The 9,848-nt window shown below is 35.4% G+C and overlaps 1 protein-coding gene across 4 annotated transcripts in view; it reads left to right on the forward strand.

The window, feature by feature from the left end:
* arl13b (ADP ribosylation factor like GTPase 13B) overlaps nucleotides 1–7,684 on the forward strand; it is a 51,027-nt gene extending 43,343 nt beyond the window's left edge. For 2 of the 4 annotated variants that reach the window (XM_008107739.3, XM_008107740.3), the window contains exons 8-11: nucleotides 455–710; nucleotides 1,004–1,120; nucleotides 3,161–3,229; nucleotides 6,189–7,684. In XM_008107739.3, coding sequence (XP_008105946.1) covers nucleotides 455–710; nucleotides 1,004–1,120; nucleotides 3,161–3,229; nucleotides 6,189–6,265 — 519 coding nt within the window. In that variant the 3' untranslated portion in view covers nucleotides 6,266–7,684. Of the gene's footprint in view, nucleotides 1–454; nucleotides 711–1,003; nucleotides 1,121–3,160; nucleotides 3,230–4,258; nucleotides 4,305–6,188 lie in introns of all 4 variants that reach the window. The other 2 variants (XM_008107742.3, XM_062974908.1) reach the window with 2 other exon arrangements.
* The last annotated feature ends 2,164 nt before the right edge of the window (nucleotides 7,685–9,848 follow it).

Consider the following 9,848-nt stretch of genomic DNA (forward strand, 5'->3'; position numbering starts at 1 on the left):
AAACTAAGGCCACTCAAAATATTTGCACAGCTGAACTTCTAAATTATTTAATTTTTTTAAAAAAAAGTAAAACTGGATGTAACTGCTTTTCCATATCTGATATTTTATTCATTTTCTGTCCTTGATTATCCTAGTGGGGAGGACGGACACAAATCCCAGGCTTGGAATAGAGTCTCTTTCTCTCCTTCCCCGTCATAATTTGTTGTGGTGTTTATAGAATTGGATGAAAGTAATTTGATGTGTATGTGCTATGAAATCCATAATAATAATAATAATAATAATAATAATAATAATAATAATAATAATAATAATAATAATACATTTACAATTTTAAAATTGAAAATGTTTAATATGTGAAATATGTTTCAACTATCATTTAGCATTTTCTTTGATATATATTCCTTTGGGTCTTCTCTATTGCTCTGGTAAAATGGCATTTTTTATGCATTGACAGAATGAAAAGAAAATTGAAAAGGAAAAGAAAAGGCAGCGGGAAGAGAATGAAAAAGAAGTCCTGGTTTTGAAACCAAAAACAAACCAGGAACAAATGGATACTCAAAGCTTGATTAGCCAACAATCCAACGACTACAGACTGGTAGAAAAATATAAATGTGCACTCTCCCAACAGTTAGACCATGAAGATGAGAATGACCAGCAGGTATCAGAGAGTCTTGACTCTGGCGATAATGCCATCTTAAATCCAGGAACAGGTGGGTTCTAGTTCATGACCATAAATGTAAGATTTTACAATTACTGGCTTGATTTACTATCAATCCTCAATATATTCTTATGTGTATCCCTTCTGTGGTGTAATTTTGCTGTGTTTATTTGCTGCTTTTACTTTGTTGCTAATATATTCTAAATATATTGTTACATTTTGACTTCTCCTTTTAACATCTTTTTGTAGAAGAAACGAGAAGTAAAAATATTAGTACTGAAATATATACTGTACTGTCATGAATAAAAATAATAAAATGACTATTGCTGTTTCTGCATTCTGTAGAGAATAGTAAAAAGAAAGCAAAGAAACTCAAATTGAAAAGAAGTCACCGGGTTGAGCCAGTCAGTACAGAAGATGCCATATCCCCACAGCCAACACCAGTAACTCCTCTCGCACCAGGTGAGAAAAATGGTTGTTAGCAGTTAACATACTCATTTCCAAAAAACTCTGGGAAAGGTCTTGTTAAAGTTAGAAAAATATTTGTCATGTGAGTTATTTTATTGCTGGTTCTTGGTTTTCTTGTACAAAGGGAAGTGTATATTTCTGCTAGTACAGATTTTCTTCAAAATCTAACTTGTGTCATGGGCTATTTGTTCTCTAGAGATGCTAAAGTAGGTGGGTGTTTTAGAATTGGGGATATATATTCTAAATGAATTTACTTTCCACAGTTTTCAAATTGATTCCTTCAAGGTTTGGACTGAAACAGAACAGATTTTCCTTCTCACTCAGATAGTGGTCATCACCAACTACTTAATTACGGCTTTAACTAAAATTTTATTCAGTGGTGAGATGCTTTTAAAATTCTTTCTTGTCTTCTGAGCAGCTATTTTATAGCAGTTGCTTCATAGAATAATAATAGAGTTGGAAGAGACCACATGGGCTATTCAGTCCAACCCCCTGCCATGCAAGAAAAGCACAATCAAAGTACTCCTGACAGATGGCCGTCCAGCCTCTGTTTAAAAGCCTCCAAGAAAGGAGCTTCCACTACACTCCGAGGCAGAGAGTTCCACTGCTGAATAGCTCTCGCAGTCTGGAAGTTTTTCCTAATGTTCAGGTGGAATCTCCTTTTCTGTAATTTGAACCTATTGCTCCTAGTTCTAGTTTCCAGGGCAGCAGAAAACAATCCTGCTCCCTCTTCCTTATGACATCCTTTCACATATTTATACATGGCTATCATGTCTCCACTCAACCTTCCTCTTACCAGGTTTATTCAGATAGATTACAGTTCCCAAGTGTTTTGATCAGAGCTGTGACCAAAATAGGTCAACATGTTAAATATATATCTTGTGTTCAGAACATACATTAAATTCTAAGTTATCAATTAATTGCTACTTTTGCTGACAATTTGCATTCACTCATGTGGATCTTGAATGCTATGAAATAACAACCTGTCACAATCATTGAGGTACAATTATTTCCTATTCTGACTGAAGGGAGTTCAACAAGTATTCCCTTTTTAAAAGTTTGAGAAGAGAAAATAACTTCTCTTGTGTAATTTAATGAAAATGTTTTTAATGAAAATTAATGTTTCAGGTCTGTTAAATACAAAATAGGGGGTCTGCCACTGAGCGGCACTCCAAAGAGAAAATATGCACTGAACAGCAGAATTCCTAATGAGATCAACTTAATCTTATCAAAAGTTTGATCCAACAAAAGCTACAAATAATCAGGAGGAAGAATGTGTTCCTTTGCAAACTTTATGAATATTTGTATAGCAGCCTTTTTCTTCTCCTGGTCATTTTAATTTTTATTGGGCCATTAAGTCTGTATATATCCTGAAGTGATGTTTTGAAAACATGTCATTAATAGTACTACCCCATACATGCCTACAGCATTATATCATACAGTAATGTCTCATATGTGCTCCCAAGTAAGTGTATTTAGGAACATAGTCTAAGTCCAGGGAGCTTTTTGGAATTTATTTCATTTGATATACTATAAAAAGGCAATGGAAGGGATGTATAGGAAAGATGTAATAATGTTTCAAACTGCATTATATGGCAGTCTACATGGGGTCAGTGTTCATTTTAGCTTTTTATGGATCTTGGCTGTCAATCACAGTTCATAATCAAGATAGTTAAGATTGCAGTCTCAGTGTTTAGAGATGTTGCATTTTTTTCGCTATTGAATTCCAACTAATACAAATTGATTTAGATGTCTATGGGAAAATATGGAATCTCAACTTCTTCTGCATCTGCCCTGCTTGTGAATTTTACAGGTAACAATTCATGGGCTGCTGCTGGAAACAAAACCTTGAACTAGGTTATCATATATGTAGTTCTACAGTATGACTGCTTTGGGGCCATTACATTTCTTAACAAGAGTTTTCAATAGTTGTCTTTTTTGTGCATTTCTCCCACCAGCCTAGAGGTTTCCATCCATCTTGATTAGATTTCTAATTGATACTATGATGTTGGTCTTTGATTTTTCCCCCTGTAGTTGGATGGGAAACTCCCAAAGTTAACAGAATTCGAAAACTTGAACCTCTTGGTGAAACGCGTCATAATGGTAATTTCAGAGGCAATCACAATTTTCTGCTTGTCCTCAGAAATCTATTCCATTTTGCATGTTGGCTTCTTCCTTTCATTTCAGCTAATCTTGTGCTGCTTTAATAGCATTTTTTATGTTTTAAAACTCATGCTTTTTATTGTCTTTGCCATTTAAAATAACACATAATTTCTGTTTTGTTTGTAAACTATTTGCCTTATTTTATTTGCTTCAGTCCAGATAGTTGCTCATTGGTATGTCCCTGTACCATCATTTAAAACTGAAACAAGAACTCCATGGTGATAACAGATCCCATTCCATATATTACTTTCTTAAAAGGCTTAGTTTGGTAGGAGTAAACTAGAAGTTTCATAGTATTAACTGTCTGTAAATATTGGTAAGATCATACAGCTAAACCAGCTGCTAAATTTTACATAGCGAAATCTCGGAACAAATCTAAAGGTCTTAGAAAGATAGAGAAACCTTGTGTATCTGGATCATAACTAGATATGTGAACATTTACAGAAATAATTGTTAAGAGCTAATAGTAGTTCTGTATTAAAAACTGAACCTCATTTGTTTCAAATAGCAGTTTCCTCAATCTTATGAGTACACACAAATAATTTATTTTGTTTTAAAGTATAGAACCTTCTTCATTCATGAATGGCTAATAGGAAATATTGCAAGACTTTTGCAAGGATTGTACATGGTTTGTGTTGTAGCATAGAAAAATGTGTTAACAAACTCATAGCTCAGAAATGAAGCACATGTTTTACATACATAAAATCCCATGCTGAATTCCTAGATAAAGGACCTGAGATAATAAGAGATGAGAAAAAACTATAGCTGAGCTGCATATAATGCTTGAGCAGAAGGTCGCAGGATGTAAAAACATCTTTCTTCATATATCTGTTGAATTTATTGAAACAATAGATCATTTTTTTCAAGGAATACTTGGAATGGTAAACATAAATACATATTGTAATACAGTAATTTTTGTAGGCCACTGTTTGACAAATGGTAATAATACAATCCATCTTTCTTTTAAAGGGGTTTAGAAAGAAGAAAGCAAGAGAAAAAAGGCAGACCGAAAGAGGTAGGGAGGAAAGGGAAGGGCTTGTGTTTCACAATTGTAGTCCCTTCTTTTTTATAATAAGGCACCCTGATTTGTAGCCCAGTGATTGAAATGAGAGGCAAAGGATACATGGTTTGGAGAGAATCTAACTATTGCCCCTGACATTCCCATGTAAAACATGAAATAATACAAAAATATTCCTGATTACACATGGTAATTCAGGTTTGTGAATCCACTAAGATAATATTTATTATAAATTTACCACGAGTTCCTTACATTTTGATCTGCATTTCGTTGTAAATAACAGACTAGGAACATGAAATGTAACAAGATAATTTTCAGACATTTTAGTTTATGAAAAGAGTTTGGCTTTTAATGAGAATATAATTTTATTACTTCATCCAGAGGAGTAAATGGATTCATGGATCTCCTTCTTATGGAAATTGCTCAGTAAATGATTTAGGGAATACTTAGCATCCTGCAATATATCTAATTATCAGCTTTTCACAATTTGAGAGTTTCATGAAGTGTTCATTATATTTACAGACAAGAATTGAGTTATAGAAATACTTTCAACTATCCTGAAACCATTTTGCCAAACTAAAGCAACATCTGGTGTGTGTATACGAGATATATATATATATATATATATAGAGAGAGAGAGAGAGAGAGAGAGAGAGAGAGAGAGAGAGAGAGAGAGAGAGAGAGAAAGCTTGAGATCTATTTTGGTGCCACTGAGAATCTGTATGATTCTGAAAGCTGCTTGCATTTCCTTTCCCTCTGTTGTCTTCTGCTGAGTGTACAAACCAATTTCTTTTCTTTTTCAAATTTCATAAAGTTGCATGTCTTAAGCTTGCATGTAGAAGTACGCCTCTCTTTTTCCAAATGTTTGTTTAAAGATAGATTTTGTTCTCCTCTTCTAACAATAATATGGGAGGTGGGTGTTATTTTCCTCTCTCAAATCCTGTTTATGCAACGAAGCATACTGCATTGTCTTAAAATTGTCCAAATAATTTATTCAAAAGAGTACAAAGATCTTTGATGCTAGCACAGCATCACTGTGAAGGATATCCTGGGATACGGTTTGGTGCTGTTTTTTATCTGGGGCCACTTCCACACAGCCATACAACCCAGAATATCAAAGCAGAAAATCCCACAATATCTGCTTTGAACTGGGTTATCTGAGTCCATACTGCTATATATTCCAGTTCAAAGCGGATAAAGTGGGATTTTATTCAGATGTGTGGAAGGGGCCTGGCTGTGGGGGATAATCTAGAAAAATTACGAGGGTAGGATAGATGCTTTACCAGGAAATTAGTTCCTGAGATTTTTTTTTCTCTTCCAATATTGCTTCTGGTCAGTATAAGGTTCATACTGCTATCCATTAAGTAGAAAATAACTTGCAGTGTTAGAAATAGTTTGAGGTAAACATCAAAACAACATAGCACACAGCCCACTTCGATTTAGGCAAGTTTATATTTTTGCCTTTCATAGTGCTCACACTGTTTAATCTATTACAATTTTCTACTGAGATCTTCAGTCATAATGAAATTTATAGACTATTTATTATTGTGTTAGCAGGAGTATAGTATCTGTAGTTGTTCCTCGGAAATGGTATAACATTAACTGGTCTAGGTACATCTATAATAATTTTGACTTAGATAAGGAATTTGCATTACAAAACAATATCATTGAAAGAAATTGAGAAAATTTCACCTTAAAACCTAGCAAATGTACATCTTGTGGTATTATAAATTTTACCCTGAGGTATTATTAAATCAGATGTAGCCTACTTCCTCATTTAAATCAATAGCCAATTCCACACTATTTGTGTTGTTCCTAAAATAGATTGTGAGATAGTGTTGTATGTGTTAACATTGTTTCTTTTCTAACATGTTTGCTAAGATTTCTATGGGAAGCCATTGCCTCCGCTGACTCTACGGCAAAGACCAAACAGCGAAACCCATGATGTCATTTCTTAACATATAATTAATCATGGGAGTTTTAAAGGAGCATGAAATGAAGACCTGTATTTGACGCTGTTTGCTTACTTGGGGAGGCACTTGTTACAATCACTGGTCAAGGACATGTAAGATTTCCTTTGGATCTTTACTGTGAGGATTGCTTCCTTGAACTTAATTTTCCTAGTTTCTGCAAGGTTCATGTGGAACAAGAAAACTCGTGTAAGCGGACCTCTTGGGAAATAAGAGCAAAGCTTCTCACTTGGTTTCCTTAATTTAAATGAAACATATAATCCTGAACAATAACACTTTCAAGTGGAACTTGACTGTGCACACCCAAGGACTCTTTTCCAGTTAGTCTTAGAATATTTCTATATTAAATATATTTTGTTTTCAAATATGCATGCTCAAAAGGGAAAAAGACAGTATGAACTGTACATTTTACTTATTTTTATATTTTTCTAGTACCTTGCTTGTTTTTAACAGTACAGTTTGTTAACAGAACTATTTTGAAATACTGACGTTCACAGCAGGGCATACTTGGAAATGTCGTCTTTTTGCAACAGCAATACAATTCACATGTGATTTGTTGTCTGGCTGTTAATATGTTGTTGTTTTGTCTTGCCCTGATCCACTGGTAAGAAATATGTGCACAAATGGTTGCTGTAGTTATTTCCCCAGGCAGGAATTATTTTTCAAGAGCTAGCTCTGTGCATGGGGCAACTACAGGTAGAGACTCTGGAACAGTACTATTTATGAGAAAGAAACATTCATCCCTTTCCTATAAAGTTGCTGCTGATCTCCATGAACTTTACAGTTCTTGTGCACAGGCTCAGTTACTAGAATCAACTTTTCAGCTCGGTGGAATACCACATACCCATTTTCATTCCCTCCTTTTAGTTTTAGTTTAGTTTATGATCTCAAGTGATAAAAGGAATAATATTCAAAATTACTGTGATTCTTTTCAAGGAATATTTTAAAGTTATTTGATTACCTTGTAAGCTCAAATAAATTCCAATTCCATGAACAAAAACTTAAGTAAAAATTTAAAGCAGTTTAAACATAATTTATCAAGAATTCACCTCTTTTCTGTTTAAGCCTTTCCATATAACACCAATATTCGCTTTGCATACATTTTTTTTGCATGTAATATACAAAGAACTGTTTTATAATCAAAGGCTTTCCTGTACATGCAAACATCAGGCAGCTGTGAATATGCTTGCCAAGTGTGAATGCAAAGCAGCCCTAGAATTAAAGTGAACACAAAACCCTCTGCTCATGCTGGAGTAATAAATGTACATTAGAGCCATGTGGTAATGGTCATGTTTGGGCAATGTATTGTTAAACTCCCTTGTTATTCTGTGCTGTGTGTATGTTTCAGTTTCATTTGAAGTTAATAACTTCTACACTGTGAATAAAACTGACGCAATTGGAGTTTCACCTTTGCCTATGAATTTTTGCCATTTTGCTTGTAATATGAAGGAAATGTTATGTGAAATACAAATTAAATGCAAAGCCAGTCTGATTTCCTTTACACAGGTTAGAACCATTAATTAAATGTTTATCATTTACTCCAATGTTTTACGACCTACCTGAGTGTTAGTTTTTGAAGATTGCATGCTGTACTCCAAAAGGCTAGGCTAGGACTGTTAAATACCGTATTAGTGCATTGTGTAAAGAGACAGTTCCCAGATGAAACAATACACAGGAAAGCTTTTGGTTTTTCTTAATCATGAGACATGTTTCTAACATACCACCACCTTATACTATATGAGTTTCATTTTGTTTGCAGTTACAGATATATATTAGTTGCAGCAACAGATTGCTAGAGGCATTTCAATATTCTTCTTGTTATGTCTGCATTACAATGAATTTATGATATTTATATAGAAATGTGTTGATTAGCGTACATAGTCCATAAGTGAGACTTAGGCAATGCTTTTTTAAATGAGTCCATATCTGTATCTAAAAGACTCCCTACAACTTCCATCATCATTGGCTGTCCTAGCAGAAACTGAAACACTCCTAAGAGGAAATTCCCAGTCTTTGTGAACACAGAGCTGGTGTCAGAGCAATATAGCTGCTATCCTTGACCACATGTTGAAGAAAATTGACATGAACTGCAATGAACAGCTGGACTCTGGGTGAATTCTCATCAGGAGCTAAGCACAAGCCTGCTACAGTCACTTACAGTGAGTGGACTCTTTCCAAGCTGAGCCAAGGTATGATCCACAACCAATGCACAAGTTTCCTTACCGTGCTCAGTAATGTTTCAGAAAGGCTGTCATCCATTTCTCTACTTAACACAGCCTTCCAGTTTTTGTGTCACACACTTATATATAACCTAAACTGGTCTCCAGCCACATCTCATACATTTGATGGAATGGATTGGAGTCCAGAGAAAGCTTATGAAAAAGCTCTGCCTCCCTTGTTCAAATTCACACATGCATACTAGGTGCTCAGAGCAGCTAATAAAAGACCAAAGCAACAAAATAAGCTTCTATAGCATATGTGTCAAACACATGCCCCGTGGGCCAAATCCAGCCTACCGTGTCATTTTATGTGGCCCTCCAGATGCTGGACTGCAACTCCTATATTCCTCATCATTAGACACTATGACTAGGGCTGATGGGAGTTGTAATATGGTAGCATCCGGAAGACTGCAGCTTCTTCTGTTTAGTCAGCATATGAATTTAGATACAAGGCTTGTGAATGTGATATCTGACTTTAAAATGTCTTTTCACCTTTCCCCAGCCTTATAGCCACAAGTTCTATTGGGTTGCAATTCCTATTATCCCCAGTCCACTATAGAAGATGATCAAAAGTGATGGGAGTTGTCATTCAATAACAAGAGCAAGACCAAAAGCACCGACCACTACGTAAAAGAAATGCATAGTTGGTGCTGTCTACAGATTCAGTGGCTAGTGGGATGACTGCAAAGAAGCAAGTCACATCTATAAGTATTACAAAAAATAAGTGGTTATACTTGGACCAGTCAGACTCAAGTTCTTAATCTTGCTCGGATAGATGTTCATAGGTCAGTTGTGGTCACCTAGCCTGAGCTCATAGAGCTGTTTTAATATTTGCTACCCTGTTTTTTTTTGGAACAAGTATGGACAAGCTGTGGCTTCAACGACTCCCATCTCCCTTCAACACTGGAGAAACTAGTTAGCAATGATAGGACTGTTAATCTTGCAATTTAAGAGGTCCACAGGGTCACTGTAAGTTGCAGATTCAACTGACCATGGAGGGCCACCACACACCTTGTCCCTCTGGAAGCTGCTTGCTGCCCTGTGATGCTTCTCATTCATTCACAGAAGATACTCCAAGGCAGAAGCAGGTGGTAGACAACCCACTAATTACTACTACTATTATTAATATGGAATTAAAGATTCACTTTGAGGGGTTTTTTTATCCATAATGGAAGAAGGTGCTGGAACGGATCCTGTGCAGATACTGAAGGCCCACTGCATTTGTATTAATGCTTGTTTGAGAACAAAATTGGCACTGAATGAATCTCCAGAGAAAGTGTTTCGAATTGGTCAGAAAAAACCCCCACATGTATCAAAATGCACCTTTCCAAGAGATACCTTATAGCATTGCC

This window comes from Anolis carolinensis, chromosome 3, assembly GCF_035594765.1.
Source record: "Anolis carolinensis isolate JA03-04 chromosome 3, rAnoCar3.1.pri, whole genome shotgun sequence".
NCBI classification, from domain to species: domain Eukaryota; kingdom Metazoa; phylum Chordata; class Lepidosauria; order Squamata; family Dactyloidae; genus Anolis; species Anolis carolinensis.